The sequence below is a fragment of the Typopeltis vanoorti genome, chromosome 22, assembly GCF_054136105.1.
Source record: "Typopeltis vanoorti isolate ZY-2024b chromosome 22, IOZ_Tvanoo_1.0, whole genome shotgun sequence".
NCBI lineage: Eukaryota > Metazoa > Arthropoda > Arachnida > Uropygi > Thelyphonidae > Typopeltis > Typopeltis vanoorti.
Genome location: NC_143570.1, coordinates 26120377 through 26139966, shown reverse-complemented (window position 1 = coordinate 26139966; position 19590 = coordinate 26120377). Strand labels below are relative to the sequence as shown.

At 36.8% G+C, this 19590-nt stretch overlaps 1 protein-coding gene across 1 annotated transcript in view; it reads right to left on the bottom strand.

Annotated features, from left to right (window-relative positions):
- Positions 1 to 19590, bottom strand: part of nompB (intraflagellar transport protein 88-like protein nompB) — a 277618-nt gene that overhangs the window by 51667 nt on the left and 206361 nt on the right. Inside the window, exons 19-20 of the mRNA XM_090412432.1 lie at positions 16414 to 16452; positions 6823 to 6934 (exon numbers count right to left, since the gene is read on the bottom strand). Of these exons, the coding sequence (XP_090268558.1) occupies positions 6823 to 6934; positions 16414 to 16452 (151 nt within the window). The remainder of the gene's footprint in view (positions 1 to 6822; positions 6935 to 16413; positions 16453 to 19590) is intronic.

Here is a 19590-nt window from a genome sequence, read left to right as displayed (position 1 = left end):
CGTGAAAGGAACAGAGAGGGAAGGATATAGTGAAGTACAGGATAGGAATTACCATATTTTTTGGAACCATAAGACACACTTTTTACATAGAAAAATCAACCGAAAATTGGGGTGCGTCTTATGGTCCAAAGGTAACATTAAAATGCGAATCTTTACACTGTACCGAAGCTGTTAGCAAAGTTCAATTACTGGCACAATATGTGAATAAAATTAGTAAGTATGCCACCTTCAGTGGCATACTTACTAATTTTACCTAAGTTATCTCGCTGCATGTGGGCAAATCACCAATTTAGAGCGTCAATAGTCATTTGTGTATAAACACATGTGCTTCTGTACAGTTCATTTGAATTATTTTTTATAAGTCATTAAAATTTTTATCTTAAAATTAGAAAAAATTAGTGTAAAACAAAAACGACTTTCATATAATGTGAGTTATAAATTAAATGTGATAAATTATGCAAAACAATATGGAAACAGAGCAGCAGAAAGACATTTTGATCCACCACCAACAGAAAAAATGGTTTGTGAGTGGAGAAAACAAGAGGAACAATTAAAACTGCTATGTAAACACAAGAAAACATTCCGTTCACACCTAGAAAAATGGCCAGAATTAGAAGTACAAATGAAAAATTGGGTAACAAATCATCGAAACATGAGAATATCTGTTTCTATGAAAATGATAATTTTTGAAGCGAAATGATGGGCAACTGCTAATGGAATTTTAGATTTTACCGGATCACCGTCTTGGTGCTTTAGATTTATGAAAAGACATGGGTTATGCATACATACAATATGTCATAATTCAATAGATTTGTCATATCAGCGAGAAGGAAATTTAACTTTGAGCTTAATCAAATTGCGAACATGGATGAAGTGCCTCTAACTTTTGATGTTCCTTCAAATCGGACAGTAGATTCAAAAGGCACCAAATCAATAGTGATCAAAACAACAGGTCACGAAAAAACTCACTACACTGTAGTTTTAGGTTGTTGTGCGGACGGAACAAAACTATCCCTCATGTTAATCTTCAAGAGAAAAACGTTACCGAGAGGTGAAATTCCTCGTGGTATTATTATCCACGTTCAAGATAAAGGCTGGATGGACGAAACAGGAATGAAATTATGGATACAAAAGATATGGGCAAAACGTCCAGGTGCATTGTTTAAAAAGCCTGCGATGTTAGTGTGGGATCAATTCAGAGCGCATAAAACAGAATCAACCAAGAAGCTTCTAAAAGAAAAGAATACAGAATTAGCTGTATTCATTCCTGGAGACCTTACAAGTCAATTACAACCCTTGGATGGATCTATTAATAAACCATTCAAAAATTTTATGCAGGAAGAGTGGAACAAATGGATGGCAAAGCCAAATCACGATGTTACAGCAACAGGACGTATGAAACAGCCAACAATTTCAGAAGTATGTACCCGGGTGAAAAATTCATGGGAAGCTGTGAAAAAAGAGACGATTATAAAGTAATTTAAGAAATGCGGGATGAGTAATGCGATGGGTGGTACTGAAGATGACGCAGTTTTTAAAGGGAGTGACAACAATAGTTCAGACGAAAGTAATACAAACGGTGACATTAACGAGACCAGTGATAGTACCGAGAGTGAAGATGAACTGAATATTGCTAATACAAATGATTCTAACAATAAATAAAAATAAGCAAGAATTTGTAAATCTTTATATAATGAAATATTTTTTTCTAAAAATAGTCTCATAAATTTGGGGTGCGTCTTATCGTCCGAAAAATATGGTATCTCTCACTTGGTTTGTTATGGCTCTTCATTTAGTGGTTATCTCATGGTACCTTCATGTAGAAATTATGTGTATGCACAAAACTAAGAAGATGGATTACAAAAAGGCAGCTTTGAACAGCACTGATTGAGGTGGAAAGAAGATCAATGTTCCTTGGAAAATGATTCAGCTATTTCCCAAATTAAAAATATAAAAATAAATTAAAGTTAAGAAATACAATAGACAGATGATGGAGTATGAGACTTCTGTAGTTGACAAAGTGAGAGGTTGCAGGATGGAGTGCAAACTTGCCATGCAAAGATGCTGTTATGTTTGGTGTAAGCAATGTTGTTAACATTCATGCCAACAGCTTGCATAGTCTCTTTAACATGCATACCAAAAGGATGTATGACAGTTTGGTGTGATATTGAGCTTCCTAATGTAGAGAAAAGAGACTAGTCTATGTAGGATGATCTGGAAGAAACTTTATCCTTAAGGCATAATTAGGAGACAACTGTTTCTGTCTAAGTGATAGAGCTGGTTCATTTGCTTCAACATGAAGACTTGAGTGGGTGATGTGCAAATGGCACCAATTGCTATCCATATACTCTGATGATGGATGGGATCCAACCATTGTAGATTATTCTGCTTTGCAGAACCATAGACTTGAGACCCATAATCTAGCTTTGAATTTATAAGAACATGATGAAGATTGATCTGCACCCCATTCAATAGAGGATAGAGTGCAAAGGAGATGTAATGTTATTTATCTTGCACTTATCTCTTAGTTGATGAATGTGTGCAAGAAATGTAAGTTTGATGTCAAAGATGAGTTCCAAGAAATGGGCTTCTGTTGATATTGGAATAACAGCCTGTCCCATTCTTAGTTCAAGATCTAGGTGAGGTGTGAATTTTTGACAGAAGTGCACACAGACATTTTTTTTCTGTTGAAAACCTGAACCTATTACTAAGAGTGTAGTGGAAGAATGGAAGAGGAGCAGATTATAAGATCAATTGCAGAATATTAGCAGGTAGGCATATGGTAGAAAGCATTGAGTCTATTATTCAAAAGGGATAGGTCATCATTTTCAAGGATTCATTCAATGATATGACCACATTTATTGTGTTGGCACCACCTGACAAAGTATTGTGATCATTAAAGTCACCCATAAGAAGTATGAGTTCAGGCAGTTGCAAGATAAAGTTATCAAGTTCATTATTTTCAAGGATTCATTCAATGATACGACCTCTTCACTCATAAGAAGTATGGGTTCAAGCAGTTGCAAGATAACATTATCAAGTTTGATTTCATTTAACTCAGCACTCAGTGGTAAATAAATAAAACATACTGTAATAAGAAATCCCATCAATTGGCAAAAACCACTGCTTTCAGAGCAGTGATAAGCTAGACGTGATGGAAAGGAGGAAGAATGCTCACCAAGATATCTACTCCATGAATGAGCAGGATTAATTCCAGTTCTGTCCTTGCATACAACAGTGAAATTCTTTAAGATGGGATCCTCATCGAGTCTTAAGTATGTTTCCTCAGAAAGGTTTGTGTTTCTGCAGCAAAATTGTGATATCATTGATATCCTGGCAAAACCCATGATAGTTTCATTGTAAAAATTTTCCAATTGTTTTAGCTTTATAGACATGTCCAGTTTTTGGGAGATTGAGGGCTTACCTTTGTCAGGTTTATATTTATCATTTCGGAAGTATGGACAGACAGTGTCCATCTCTTCCTCGGGTAAAATATTCAATACATCTGATGTGTCAGGGTCAGCTGGCAAAGTTTAATTTACTTTCAGTGGATACCGAATTATCAATTTTTTTTTGTGGGTGGGGAGTCTTGTTAGTTTATCTTTGAGTGATGTCTTTGCCATAATTTGTTTTTGACAAGCGGGTTCTCATCGAAGCGAACCATTTTTTGAAGTTGTCTCTGGAGTTAGACCATAAGTCATGCGATTTATATGCTCAACAGAGAAGTGCTCACAATCATAAAGTTCAGGTATGGTGAAATTATCAGATGATGGAATTGATATACATGTTTGAGATGCTGTTGACATTTTCTTAGTTGCCATGTTCTCAGCATAAGAGGATCACAGAGTAGGTGCAGTGGTGGTTAACTTCCCTTTTGCATCCTGATATAATATATTTTATTCTGTTTTAATTTTTTTGTATTTCTTTTTCATCTTTCTACTTCTAACATGCACAAGAGTAAGCTGGATGATCTCCCTGACAGTTGACACATTTAGCTTTTTATGCAGAGCAAGTTTATTATCAGGATTTGTTATGCTCTTTACCCACATCAGGCTCAGGTGGTAGAGACATGACAGGCAATTGGGGTAAGCCTGTATTTCTGACATTTAAAGCATCTTAGTGAATTAGATATGTACACTCTAACAGGAGAGTAAAGATACCCTGCTTTTACAGATGTTGGAAGCATGGGTGTATCAATAGTAAGGATGATGCCCTTGGTCAGAACCAGGTGACCATCCCTACATATCAGGATGTGCCTCACACCTGGCACTACCTGATCTTTAAGCTCTGAGCATATCTTCTCATCAGGAATGCCAAGAAGATTTCATTCTGATATCACTGCTCTAAAAGAATTGAATGTTTTATGAGGTGTTACTGTGACTGACATTCCAGCCATTGATGTTGCTCTCTCAGTAGTTTCTTGGAATGTTGCTAACATAATGTTTCCACAAAGATATTACCAGAATGTAATTTCTTAATAGTTTTGGATAGTCCTTCTAAACCCTTTTGAATAAGACAGGTGAAATTCTCCCTATTGGCTTTTCACCTTGCAAGGATGATCAAAAACCCTGGTACACTGATATTAGTATCATATATCTTTTGTTTCTTACTTCTATTACCAAATATTGTATTTATGGTATCAGTACTTGGTTGGGACTTTGTAGGGCCCCTGAAACATTTCAGGATGAAGAATTCATGCTCAAGCGGTTTTTGGTTTGGCTCCAGAGCTCCCAACCCACCATAGAATCACACATGGATGCCCACTCACCAGCAAGCAATGACTGCGCTTGGGAGAGGAACACCAGTACTATCCCAGACACTATATAAGCACACAGCAAGCCTTGGATCCCAACCCCATGTCTGGGGTTGGGATCCAAGGTGTTATCACCTGCTCACTACTTGTATACAGGATATACATGACTTCTGCATTACTTAAACTTTGGCATCTCTTCTGGGTCTGGCTCCCACTGAGGTGATTGTCTGCTGATGTGAGAAGTCTACTGAAGTGGTTTATGACTGCTTGGTGTAGGGTGGGCCTGCCACTGCTGAGGATTTGCCAGCCTGACCGTGTGGTTAACGTATCTACTCTCCAGTCAAGAGTCTGTGGGTTTGAATCCTACCAAGGTCATGGATGTTTGTGATTGTCCTACTAATCATTTACAATATGTACTGCTGTAACCTGGTGCAGTATGACCTTTGGTGTCCGCACCATAAAAATCAAATCAAAGGTGAGGATTCTGTTGGGTGCCAGGGTGAATCTGTCACTGAGCATAACTGCTGCTGAGTAATGAACTAAATGATCCTTCGAGTCACTCATTGTTGGGTGATCTGAGAAACTGCATGAGTCTTTGGAGAGGTATCAATGCATTTGAACATACCTCAATGAAGGTCTGAACTTTTCTGTGTAGTGGAAGCAAGGCCACCCTGGCCTTGCATTATGGGATACTACAGCAATTAACATGAAGTCATTAGCTTCCATATACAAGTAGCCTAGTCATGAAGAAACTTTACACACAAACTGTCTGCATACACTTGAATAAAGGATTAAGCAAGAATATAATTTTGTGGCATTTTTAATTTAATTTTATAACCTAGTGAAAAAAATACTTTCTATCCCTTAGCAAAGCAGGCTTGTTAAGGTTGATTTACTAGATGTTGTAATAAGTGATTTTTACAACAGGACAACAAACAGCATATTTTGATCATGTTAAAGTAATTTGACAGATTTTTATGTGACAATTTGGTAATTCAACTGGGACAAAAAGGGGTGGATAACAGAGTAGCAAGTTGAATCAGAGATTGGTTGTCTGATAGCTGTGAGCACCAGGAAGCAATATACCAGAGGAGGAAAGTTGTTAGTTAATCTTGTAGTGCCATTATTGTTCAAGTTATGTGTTAATGAAAAATGGAAATGTTTACATGGGGCAGTTGCAGATGATGCGAAGCTGTGGAAAACTATGAGGTGTGTGTGTGGCAGATATTCGGATTTACAGTAAGAGAACTTGAATACCCTATCTGTGTTTGGCATATAAATAGATTACCAATTACTAGTGTTACAAAGCGTAAGGTTGGAAATCTGAAAAGGATGGGATAGATACAGAGCATACAATGAGTGGGAGAAATTAGAGCTCTGGCAGGAGAGGGGAGGACGATGGAAAAGGACCTGATAGTTAGGGCTACATTACTAGAACTGTGAGGATAACAAAACTGCTTATAAGAATGATGAGGAGGTAATGACAAGTAGAAGTAAAGAGGTTAGGATCTACTTCAGGATGAAGATTGATGAAGATTGATGAGGCCACATAGACATTATCCAGCACAGATTCTGGTCAACTTGATTTCAAAGGAATGAAGCTAATTTGGAAAGGATCTAGAAAAGGGCAATGAAATAGAATCAAGTCTCTGGAATATTATACAAGAAAACAGGCTGAGGGAATGTCTTTTGCAGAACCTAGTAGTTAGGAGGTGGCAGACATAAAAAAAGAAGCTGGCAAACAGATTTTAAAATATTATGTGAAAGAGATTTTTCAAAGAATAGAGTAGGACATGAGTAGATCAAGAGGCTATTATTGGAAACTGCACAAGGAAACAGTATGAGCAAGGAAGGGCAAAAGTTTTTTTTTTTTTTTTTGCTGAAGTTGCAAACCATCAAAAATGGTTTGCAACTTCAGCAGTGCTGTAATTTTTATGGCACTAATTTTAAAGATCAGTTAAGTTAATGTAAAAACCTATAATTGAAATACAGATTTGTTCAAGTGCACAATTCAAGTACAATCAATTAGTTAAAATATTACACAATTAATTGTATAATTAGCAACTTACATCTGAATGATACTGAAAAGCCTGCTGTTTATCTCCTTCAGTTTCACACATATCTCCAATTTTTGCTAAAAGATGAGGGTCTGTTGGAATTAAAGTAGCAACCTGCTGATACCTGTAAGAGATTGTGATGTATTTGCATTTTTCATAAAGAAAATATAACTATACCTTTTAAAACATAATTTACTTTCTTGCAATTTAATACAAGTAATATCAATCATTATATTAGCAGAAAAGCTCATGGAAATCAAGACCAGGTTTAAAAAATGCATGGAAATTTTATTGTATATGGTTTGATTTATGCAGCCATGCTTCCATGTAAGTTTCCATCTTTAATTTTTCTAACTATTGAAGAAGGGTGACATTTTTTTCAAGTGGACGTTCCCCTGTTGAATGCTGTATTAAGAAAAGTGGTGTATTTCATGTTTTTTTGTTTCTTACTTTGGTTTTCTGCTGATGTTTGTATGGTTTCTAAACATGGCTGCAGTTTGTTAAGTGTCTCTATTAAACAAGAGGATGAAAAATTATTCATTCTCAGAAGGAGGTCAGTTCAGCACTAGAGCTCCCCACATGGATGCTCAATTTCTGGCAAGCAATGTCTGCACTTAAGAGTGTAACTTACTGCAACACTGTTGGCCCTTGTAGCCAAGCCCACTCAATGATTGATTCCTGCCAGGCCATCCAGGACTGCCCATCTTGTTGAAGCAGAGGCCAAAGTACAAGACTACCATGATCCTCCTTTTTGGACATCCATGGGTTATATTGCAGTAGCAAGGTCTTGGATCCCAGTGATAGTGGTCAGGAAAATGGGATAGCGATAAGGACTCAGGAGAAGTAGAGTGAAGAATATAGAAAGAAACACATAAAAAAAAGAAAAAAGATGAAAGAGCTAGTACAATCACTGGGAGGTCCCATCTGCCATGAACAAGTGCCTCACATGGAAGGGGTAGAAAAACATACATTTCAAATCTTACCTTGGAATGATCAGATGAGTAGCAAAGTTTTACTGATGGAAATGATTGAAGTTAAGCCATTTGATTGATGTCAAATTTAGAAATTGAATTCAAATCATATATAAGATAAACCAAGATTAAAATAATATGCTCCTGATTAAACTTCGAAACAGGAACAAATCCCATCTGATATTTTAGATAGAGAAGCATTGCTCACATTCATGCAAAAACAGCTCATATTTGTTTATAAGTAGTTTATGGAGAAAATAGGATGGAGTGAAAATTTGTTAAAAATGTGTTTTGATTAGGCAAGTAGAGGAATGTGAGTTACTGAATGCCCAGCAAAATTTTGAATGAAGGAACAATTTAGCAGATAGGAGTATGTTACATGCACAAGAAGGAAAGGGAGTATGAATGAAAATGTCAGTGCATGACAGTGATAACTGTGTGAAAGGGGTAAAAGTGTGTGAAAAGTGATATGAAAGCATTGAAAAAGAAGAATGTAGTATATAGTTAGAAATTTCAAGGTTTCAGTAGGTGCTTCACAGTACTAAGCATAAGCTGGAGAGTTTGGAAGAGTGTATGGTGATTGGGGAAAAAAAAGAAGGAAGGTGAGCAAGGACAATACATGGTTAAAAAAAAATAAGAAAAACTATGAGGTTCTAAAGTGATTCCATGAATTAGGGATACATTATATGACTGAGTAATGAAACCAGCATGTTTTCTGTGTACAAAACCTCATGAGATGTTGAAGCTATGTGTAAGTAAGTAGAGCAATTAGAAGATATGATTACACTGGTAGGAAAAAAATGAATGACTCAAGAGAAGTAAGAGAAAAGATATGTGTAGTTGGAGGAGGCAAAAAAAGTATAGCAAAAGAGATTCAACTGTGAGTCTGTTACCAAATCACGACAGGAGGGAAATGAGAATTTGAAAATTTATTTTGCCCTTGGTTAGACTATAATAAATTTAGTTTAATCCTTTATCGAAGTGTGAGCAAACAAAGTTTGCACTGGAAAATATCTTCAGGACTGATGAAAGGTGGTGCAACATCAGGCAACTCGGAGCAAAGGTGGATCAAGCTATCATCACTCCTATCTCAGTATCTCCCATAATGCAAAACACATCTCCTTGCAGATATGTATAATGTTATGCATTAAGGGAAGGGCCATTGCACTACCTTTCCTCAGTCCTGAAGATATTTTCAGGAGCAAACTTTGTGTGCTCACACTTGGATAAAGGATTAAACTAAATTTATTATGACATCATTTGAAATTTTGTTGTTTAGGAATTATTTTATTTAGTAATATTTATTTTTTTTTTGTAAATGTGTTGCTTCAATTTGTTTTTCATTAATGGCAATTTAGTTATAATTTGAATGAAATTAATTTAGAATTATATTAGATAAATTTCTGCTTTGACAGAAAATTACTTGTTTTATAAATGAATATGTGCTCTCTATGTAATCTGAGTTGTATGCACAACAAAAAAAATGTCTTCTTAGTGATTATTTCTCTGATGTATGATAAGTAATAATGAATGATAGCTATAAATACTTATGATGTCATTTATCCAGTTAAGATTGTATACAAAGAAATGCTGCAATAAACATAATGGCTTTCTATTAGTCAAAAGCGCCTCCGTAGCGCAATTGGAAGAACGACGGTACATTGCGCCCTTCGATTGGAATAGGCCTAAGTTCGATTCTCGTCGCGACGGGAGGAATCTTTATCTGGTCGATTTCAATCGAAGGTGAGTTAGCCGATCTCATATGGAGGTAGCAGGGTTTTTTTCTCCCGGAAACTCGGGTTTTTCATCCCGCATACATACAAATCGGCCCTTCAGAACACACGCAATTTACAGACAAAAATTACTAGTTGTGGTGGTGTTGGAAGTGGGCGGTAGATGGCGTTGATGGAGATGATTCGTAGTAGAGGTTAGGTGTAGAGAGAATTGTAGATGTCCTCCCACGATGAGCCCTCGGACTCCTTGGAGGTATCAGGAATAATAATAATAATAATAAAAACATATGACAATGTCATGTACTCAGTGTGTGTGTGTGTATGTACTGAGCATATGACATTATGCTTAGTATTAAACATTATATATATATATATATATATATTAGGATAACCAAGCAATTTTATATGCTTGGTTATTTTAGCTCCTAATCCCAAGTATGCAAACAATTAAGTTTGCGCCTGAAACAAAGTTCAAGTCTAAAGATGGTACAACACCAGGGCAACTCATTGTAAAGGTGGTTAAAGCTTTGATCACTATTCTTAGTATTTTCCCATAATGTAAAGCACATCTCACTAGAAGATGTATACTGCAATGCATTATGGGTTGGGTCACTACCCAGACCGGTTTCGACCTTTTTTGAGGTCTCCTCAGTGAGTAGCTAGACCCTAAATACCAAGGTTTTAGTAATACAAAGCCTTATCAACTTTACCTATATAAGTTGCAACAAGGTGTATTAAGTTTTAATAAAAATCTCTGGAGGAGATATTGATGGGAATAAATTTTTAACTTGGGTATATTGTATATTAGGATAATGACCCCATTATCCTAATATACAATATACTGGGTAGTGACCCCACCCATAATGCATTGCAGTATACATCTTCTAGTGAGATGTGCTTTACATTATGGGAAAATACTAAGAATAGTGATCAAAGCTTTAACCACCTTTACAATGAGTTGCCCTGGTGTTGTACCATCTTTAGACTTGAACTTTGTTTCAGGCGCAAACTTAATTGTTTGCATACTTGGGATTAGGAGCTAAAATAACCAAGCATATAAAATTGCTTGGTTATCCTAATATACAATATACCCAAGTTAAAAATTTATTCCCATATATATATATATATATATATATAGAGAGAGAGAGAGAGAGAGAGAGAGAGAATGAACAAAAAAATGGAAACGGTGACACATTCCAATTAATATGACATTGGTCCACCGTGGGCGTCTAAGTACAACCTGTATTCTTTGAGGAATAGAGACTGTCAGCGCTTGGAACTTAACAGGAGGAATTTTACACCATTTGTTTGAGAGAAAATGGATCAATTCATTTGTTCTTTAGAAGTGATACCTAAGTGTTCACTACAAAATTTCCCATAAATGTTCTATAGGATTTAAGTATGGCAAATGGGATGGGCATGGCAGACAGGACACCTTATTATCATATTCTGCAAAGCACTGGGTAACCACATTTGCTCAATGAATGGGAGCATTATCCTGTTGAAACATGGCTGCATAGGAGAAAAGTGTGTCAATATGGGATAAGGATGATCACTTATGATTGAAAGATAACATGCAGCATCTAAATTTGCCTTTTGATACAACAAGTGGACCCAAACCATGCCATGAAAAATGTGCCCCAAGACCATTACAGAAGCATCAAAACCTTTCATTTGGAAACAAGCAGTCTGGCTGGTAGGCTTCATTCAGCTGATGCCACACATGTATTCAACCGTTTGCAGCAAACAGTGTGAATGTGGATTCATCAGACCATATCACGTCTCTCTATGTTTGTATAGTCTGCCTGTGATCTTTGCACCATTGGACGCAATGACGTGTGTTGACAGGAGTGATCAAAGGCTTGCGTAAGGCAACTTGACCATGATATCTAACTCTGTGTATTTCCCAGTGCAGAAATTTTCATTGAAATGGATTTCTCACAACCTGTATTGAATTTTTCACATAACTGTTCAGCAGTAGTCCTCTTGTTTTTCATGGTACAGCATACTAATGCACGAACATACCTCTCTTGCAGTAAGTGCTTTCGGTCTCTATTGCATACCACTGATGATGTTTGTCCTGTCGGCTGACATAACCTTAGAGACTGTTCTTCAACTAACATGTATCAATTTCAGCAGTTCTGGTCACAGATGCACCTGCATGTCTGGCTCCAACAATCATATCCCTTTCAAAGTCACTGAAGTCCTCTCATTCCATTCTAAGATGTAATAAATGGCAGCAGGCCTCAATTGCCTTTATACACACACACACACATCCTTAGGAATGTTGGCAGTACATCTACATATCAATTGCACCCGTGTTTGGTGCATCATAGAAGACGCATTGCAACTACCGATAACACAACCCGATAGCAGAGTGTTGCCATTATTTTTTTGTCTATTACTTGGATATTGTTTCTGATACAAATGTACAAAGGATAAATGTTTTCTCTGCCCTTTATAATCCATCATGGTGATGAGTAAACATACTGGGTTAATTCACAATGCATGTAATTTCTTCTGAAGAGGTCATCTAGGACTCTGTGAATAAAACATCAATTTTATAATTAATTATAAATTCTAAAGTTATAAATTCTTACTTTGATTATTTGCTGATCAACTATGCAGGCTCCTTAAATGAATCATGAAAAAAGTGAAGTGTAATAATTATTTTTATTTCCATGGAGTCGCAAGTCTCATCATGGGAGGTTGACACTAGACAACAGAAAGAGTCTATCATACCACTCCTTAAACTCAATCCATTATTTGCACTTTACTCTCTCAGGCAATGCATTCCATGCTCCTATCACTCTTCATGCAAAATTTTACTTCACCCATCCTTATGCTGGCCTGGTTGGCCGAGTGGTTAGCGTATGTACTTTGCAGCCAAGAGACTGTGGGTTCAAATCCTGCCAGGGGGCATGGATGTTTGTGATTGTCCTACTAACATTTACCATATGTACTGCTTTAACCTATGTCCTGATGCAGTATGACCCTTGATGACCTTTGTGCCATAAAAATCAAAACTAACTGACTAATTCACCCGTACTGATTACTTTACTTCCTCTTGCAACTTTCAGGGATGGCCCCTTGTTCCTCTCCCTCATTCTGCTATGTGGGAAATTTCCAATGTATCAATCTGATAACCTTTCAACAGCTTAAGTGTATCAATCATGTCTCCCCTCCCTCCATCTTCTACCAACTATACTCTGTTAGTTTGCATGCCTTCAGACTATCCTCAAAACAAACATTGTACAGATCTATATCATTGTCATTATCTGTCTCTGCACTTTCTCCAAGGTTATATCATCCCCTTCAAACCTTGTTGACCATATCTGGACACAGAAATCCAGATATTGTCTGATGAAAACTTTATACAATGGAAAACCACCACCATTTATCTCTCTGATCAATGTCCTCCTCAATATTGCAGCAACTGAGTTGTTTTCACAACCTTTACAATATGCCCTATGAACTTTAAATTTCTATCTACAATCATCCCATGATCCTTTGCTTTCTCCACCTCTTCCAGCATAACTCCACTTGGTGAATATGAAGCATCCGATCTGATCTGTGGATCAAAGAGCATCCCTTAGCAAATCCATGATGGCCTTCATAAATAATAATGCCTTCATCTGCCTAATTCTATATATATGAGTTCTTACCAATTTATCCAACACCATAACTACAGAAAAAATGCAAACTGGCCTATAGTTTGGTACCTCCATTCTACTACCACCCTTATGCAAGGACATTATCTTACCCTCCTTAGGAACATGCTCTGCTGCAACTTTTATTAAACAGCCAGGTTAACACACACCTTACTGACTTCTACTGCACTCAGTATTCAGAATACATCCTCTACTGACACTTCACTGCTCCTTATCCCTCTAGATAAAATACCTGCTTTACCAGGATGGAACACTTTAATAAAATGATCATTAACTAGTTCAAATACGTGGGCTGTTCAATAAGTAATAAGACTAATTTTACTGTGGCGAAACCACTCATCACAATATTAATTTCTGTGGAATAAAGAAATGTTGCTGTCTGTATTAACAAAAGAGGTTGATAGATGGCACATACGGGCTGATGTGCCAGAGTGTCACGTGACTAAACGCAAGCTTGTTTCGGCGCACCTACGAGGAGTGAAATGGAAGTGGAACTTCGAAATGGAAGTTGCAAGGACGCTTCAAAATGGAAGTGTCCTTGGAACAGCATTATGCGATTAAATTTTGTGTGCGTTTGCAAAAATCGGCATCGGACACTTTTAACATGATATGCGAAGCTTTCCACGATGAAGCAATGTCGAGGGCAAGTGTTTTTTGCTGGCATAAAACTTTTAAGGAAGTAAGGCAAAATGTGGAAGATCTCGAACATGAGGGAAGACCTTCAACGTCCATCACAGAGACAATGATCAATACAGCAGCAATTATCATCAAGCACGTCAAAAGGAAGCATCCATTGCTGAAGAATGGCTTCTTACTGCACCACGATAATGCAAGGCCACATATTGCTGGTTGTGTAGTGGACGTTTTGCAGAAGAACAACACAGATATCCTACCACACCCTCCATACAGTCCTGATCTCGCACTGTGTGATTTCTGGCTGTTTCCTCAGCTCAAGAAACCACTAAGAGGCCGCCATTTCGAAAGCAACAAAGCATGTGTAAAAGATGAGGAGGCGGTTTTGAAAGAATTCTCAAAAAATGGACTTTCACATGTGTTTAAGAAGTGAACGCAACATTGGGACAAATGCATCACGTCTTACGGTAGTTACTTCGAAAAAGACCATGTAAATTATGACGATTAAAGGTAATCTGTTTTCTGTATAAATATAGTCTTATTACTTATCGAACAGCCTATGTATATCATCTACACTGGTTACTTGACTCCTGTTTCCATCCAGCAAGTTAATCCATCACAATTATTTTTCCTCCTACTGGTCACAGAAAAAAAAAACATCTTGGATTGCAGTGCTAGTCTCTTCTCAAATTCTATTTTTTTTTTTCTTCTCCTTACTATACTAGCCATCTTTCTAAACTGAGTATTATGTTCATTGTGCAACTTTCTTCACCTCGGTTTCTATTTATCCTATCCCAATGGCTTTAAGAGGCCTTTAAGGCCCACAACCTTCCAAGCATGCCTGGATTTCATAACCGAAATATGAGGATAAGATGGTCAGTCTTATGCCTCTAAGTATTCCTGACTGTATCTCTGTGTGTTCATGAGGCCGGTTTGCCTGCTTGCAGGATGAAAAACCTCAGATAAAGTGGTGGGAAAAACTCTGCTGTCCACGCCCAAGACTGGCTACTTTGGCTATGGCTGAGGAAGATCCTATCGCTCCTCATGTCACTGACAGGAATTGAACCTAGGACACTCCTTCCCCAGGCATATGGTTGCAAAGCACAAAGCCACTAGGCTAACCGTGCTAACCTCAGTTTCTATGCAATTCTTATTTAATTTCTCTAGTCATCCACTCAAGGTACACAATCTGCCATTGCTGTCAACAAATTTTTTTTAAGTACCTCCCATGTGCTACTGACCCTTCATTCATCCATTGTATTGTTGCAAGCTGGTTTCTTAGTTGCCAGCCTTATAATTCCACAGATAAATTCCTTCTGCCTTGATACTTCTACATGCCTATTCATCCTCCAAGTCAGGATGGACTATGCAATTAATCTCACCAATTGGAGACAAGTATGAGATCTCAGTCACAATCAAATTCTTTGATGCTACGATCAAGTCCAAAACTTTTGCTCCTCATGTTTCCTCAGTGACAAGCTGCCTGAGACAACTGTCCCCCCTCATGAAGTCCAATTCCCTTAGTACTGTATGCTGCCTCCTCTATCCAATTTATATTGCTATAATTGAAGTCTCCCATAATGATCACTTGCTTTGCACCTTTCTATCATCTCATTGATTATCACTGTTTCTCTTCTCTACTCTGCATTATCATACTGAGGCAACACACCATCTTCCACCAATACATTTCTGCTGCATTATCCTTAACATCAATCTGAAATCTTTTGCTACATGATTCAAACTACCTCTTGGGTCATTTGTGTCAACCGTCACTATCAAGAATCATAAATCTCCAAACATGATTCAGGTACAAACTTTGTATGATACTCAATACATATTCATTCTTCTCTCACTGGCATCCCTAACCCTATCTGCTTCCAATCTCTCTCTCTCTCTCTCATTTCTCTTCCACCTTCCCTCTCATCTCTATTCCTTGGTCCTACACTGTCTACACTTTCCCCAACTTCTCTTTATCTGTCTCACTCACTTTCTCTTCCTTGCTCTCTCATTCTCTTTATCTATCTCACTCGCTTTCTCTTCCTTGCTCTCTCATTCTCCTAACCTCGACAGTCTTCTAACTCTTCATTCTCAACTCAGTCTTCATGCCTTCCATCTCCTTTCTCAGCAGTTCTATTCCTCTCTCCATATATTCACTCACATGATCACAGCCATCAAACAAAACATCTCCCTCTGCCACGCTACTCAAGGTCAAATCCATACATACATCTTTCATGTTCTTTTCTTTCTACTGGTATCCACAAACGGGTACTTACCTGTTTTCAAAGCACTATCTCCACTGCTGCTGAATCCTGAGATCAACACACTTATGTCATCGAGTGCTTCCTGTTACCCACATTTTTAATCCAAGGGATGCATAAAATGCTCCTTTTTTTTTTTTTTTTTTTTGTAAACAAGGCAAAAAATAATGTTCGATGAAATCACATTTACTGAGCAAACAGCAAACTAAAAACAGGATTAATGTTTAACTGGAGGCTATAGTTAACAATATAACTCTGAGTACTTGAAATTTCCTTTCATTAATTATATACTATACATTTCAAACAATATAAAGAATGCACACAATTTCTTAATTACCACTCCATAGCTTGATCCATATCCTCCAACATTTCATAGCTGTGTTTAGTTAAAAGAAATTTCAGTATCACAGTGAAATTAAATGTTTATTTCCACAAGTTATTAAAATCCTAATTCAATATAATTCAATGTCATAATGTAAAAAGAAAGAGAAAAAAATAAGAAAGGTTACAGCATAGTTCAACAAATAATTATGCCCTTGTTTCCTCTCAGTAACTGTAGAGGCCAAAGGACAGTTTTAGGGACTTTAACTTTATAAAGGTTGGCCATAATTAAATTTCCTTTAAAACAGCATTGATGCTATATGGCTTTGGCCAGAATTTTTTTTACAGTTATAGTGTAGCACTTACCATAAAGCATGCATGTGAAGAAAGTGAATCAACCATGCTATATTTCAAATGAAGAAGTGTATAAGCTGAATTTTTGAAACAATAAAATTACATTATGCAGAGATTTGATCATTACAGATGCACTTTCCTGGTGGTACAATAAAACAAATACCTAAGGGCTTTTCACAAAAGAATTAATTAACATAAGAGTTAACAGCTACAATGGGTACAAATGACTTAGAGATTAAAAAGAATATTGAAAGAAATTCGAGACAGTTGTTGCAACATGTGAAAGATAAGTGTAGTTGGGAAAGAAATATGACAGTACAGAGTGGGCAAATACGGGAGTGGGGAGAAGGGGGGGGGAGTGACAGAGATGGAGAGGTGTGGCATAAAGCACATAGTTATAGTGAATGAAGAGAGGTAGTGTTATATCGTATATAAATATCCTTTTATAAGTCTCATTATGTTTTTAATATCCTTTATACTTATACTTATCTCTTTTGTACTTAAACCTTCTTAAATCAAAATCCCAGCTGGCTCGCCATTGTTAAATTGTAAAATCTTTCCAATATCTTTCTTCTACAATATTTCTCTATATTATAAACTTTATCTTCTTGACTCAAAATAATCAGTAGGCCGAATTACTAATAAGAGTAAAGCTATTGGTTTGTGGGACAAAGGAATTACTAATGGCAGATACCTATTCCTTTGTCTCAGCACTGGTTCTAATTCCTTATTCGGATTCAGAGAAAATTTATTTTTAATCTGTGCCACCCCAAATCCTAGATTAACAAAGCTTGTATGACCAAGGAACCAGAAAACAGTTAGCATTCAATCTTATTAAACTATAATTCTCTTTTCTTTCAGTCGTAACCTATCCTTATCTAACCTCCCACTATGGTTCGTAAATTTTATGAGCAAGTGCAATAGAACAAAATTTAGGCAAGGCAGCAGTTAAACTCAAAACAAAACATTTAATTCAAAAGACATATCATACACTTTATAATACTAAACTGAATAGACATTCTAAAATAGACAATGAATGAGTACTTAGTTTACAACTTCTTAAACTCTCTCATGGATTGCATTCAAAGAATCTCACTCATGATAACTAAATATTCACTTGATATATCACTCTTAACTTTCAATTCTATGTACATTAATTAAAAGACCTATTCAATTTTTTTCTCCACATGCTCCCAACAAAATTATCTCATACAATACACACATTAGATCTCTATCCTTTAGGAAATATGTTCTAGACACGATGGGCTGTTTCACTATATCCTATACAGAATTCTGAATTTTTTCTCAATAAAATAATGAAACAATTACTAGAGTCTATCCTAGTATTCACAAACATTCTTCTTAAACAATTTCACTTGTAAGAGAGCATAAACTGTATATTACCAATTGCTGGGTTGCTACTTGGTCTCATCACTAATTTCGTCTGGATATTCACCTTTGATTTCAAGTTCACTCTGCATATTCTAAGGTATTCTTCACGGATTCTCTCTGCATTTTACATCAGGATATCTCTGCATGCATCTGTGCTTTTCGTCTGCTGGGCTGACTGCTGACTGGTAGACTTTCAAATCATTGTCTCGAAAGCCTCGTCGAACGAAGGGAATACCACATGGAGGCTCCACACACATCAGCACAACTGCACGACGTTCTGTATTTCTTTTTCATCCTTCCACCAATGACATGCACAGGAGTAGGCTGGATGTACTTCATGACAGTTGACACATTTAGGTTTTTTTGAAGAGCAAGATTTATTATCATCCTCTTTTCAACATATCCCCTCATCAGGAACATTAAGAAAATCCAGTAATATCACTTCTCTATAAGAAGTGAGTGCTTTGTGTGTTACTGTGATTGGTGTATCACCAACTGATGTTGCTCTCAGTAGTTTTTCAGAATGTTGCTGACATGTTTCCACGAGGATATCACCATAACATAGTTCTTTAACTGTTTTTTGGAAGAACCTGCAAGTCCTAAACTCTTTTGAATAAAGAGTGGCATTTTCGCTATTGGCTTTTCATCTGTTGCGTGGATGATGAGAAACACTGGTACATAAATAGTAGTATCGCATGTCTCTTGTTTCTGACTGTTATCAAATGATTTGGCTACAGTATCACTACTTGGGTGGGACCTTGTTAGGGCCCCAACTTATTTAAGGATGAAGAATTTGCACTCAAGATTTTTTGTTTGGTGCTAGAGCTCCTACCCATCCACCACAACTGCACATAATCCATGTTCAGTCTGATTAACCTCCCAACCGGCCGGTGTGGATGAAATATTCGACACTCCCTAGCTTTTTTCATGGATCAAAACTTCGTCGGCATTCTACCTTTTATCATGCCATTACCTTCCTCCGCCGTTAATCTCTTTACGGCTATTCTATAGCATTAGTGGATTAACTGTTGCTGAGTGACCTTTGTGTCCCCTCCCCCTGTCTTTACGTCTATTGTGTTGCTTAGAATTTCATTTACTGTCCAAAGTTATTTGACCTTTCTTGCCTCTAAAATGATTTATTGTGTCTCTTCCCAAAAATTGAAACCAATTTTACATATGCGAAAAAAAAATCAATCCTGAAATGCCCACTGATCAGCTTTTGCAATGAATCTATTTAGTGATAGTGAATTTGGTGTATTTTATTCCACAAATCAGTGCACTAGAAGAGATGCACTGATTGTTCTTTCACATTACGTATAATAATTGAATAATTTTTTTTCGAATTTTAAAATTTTCAAATGTTTGCTTTGAAAATATTATGTCAAATATTTATTGAAATATATATGTCCTTTTTCTTTCGTTTCTAGCGAAATAGCATTATATGGAT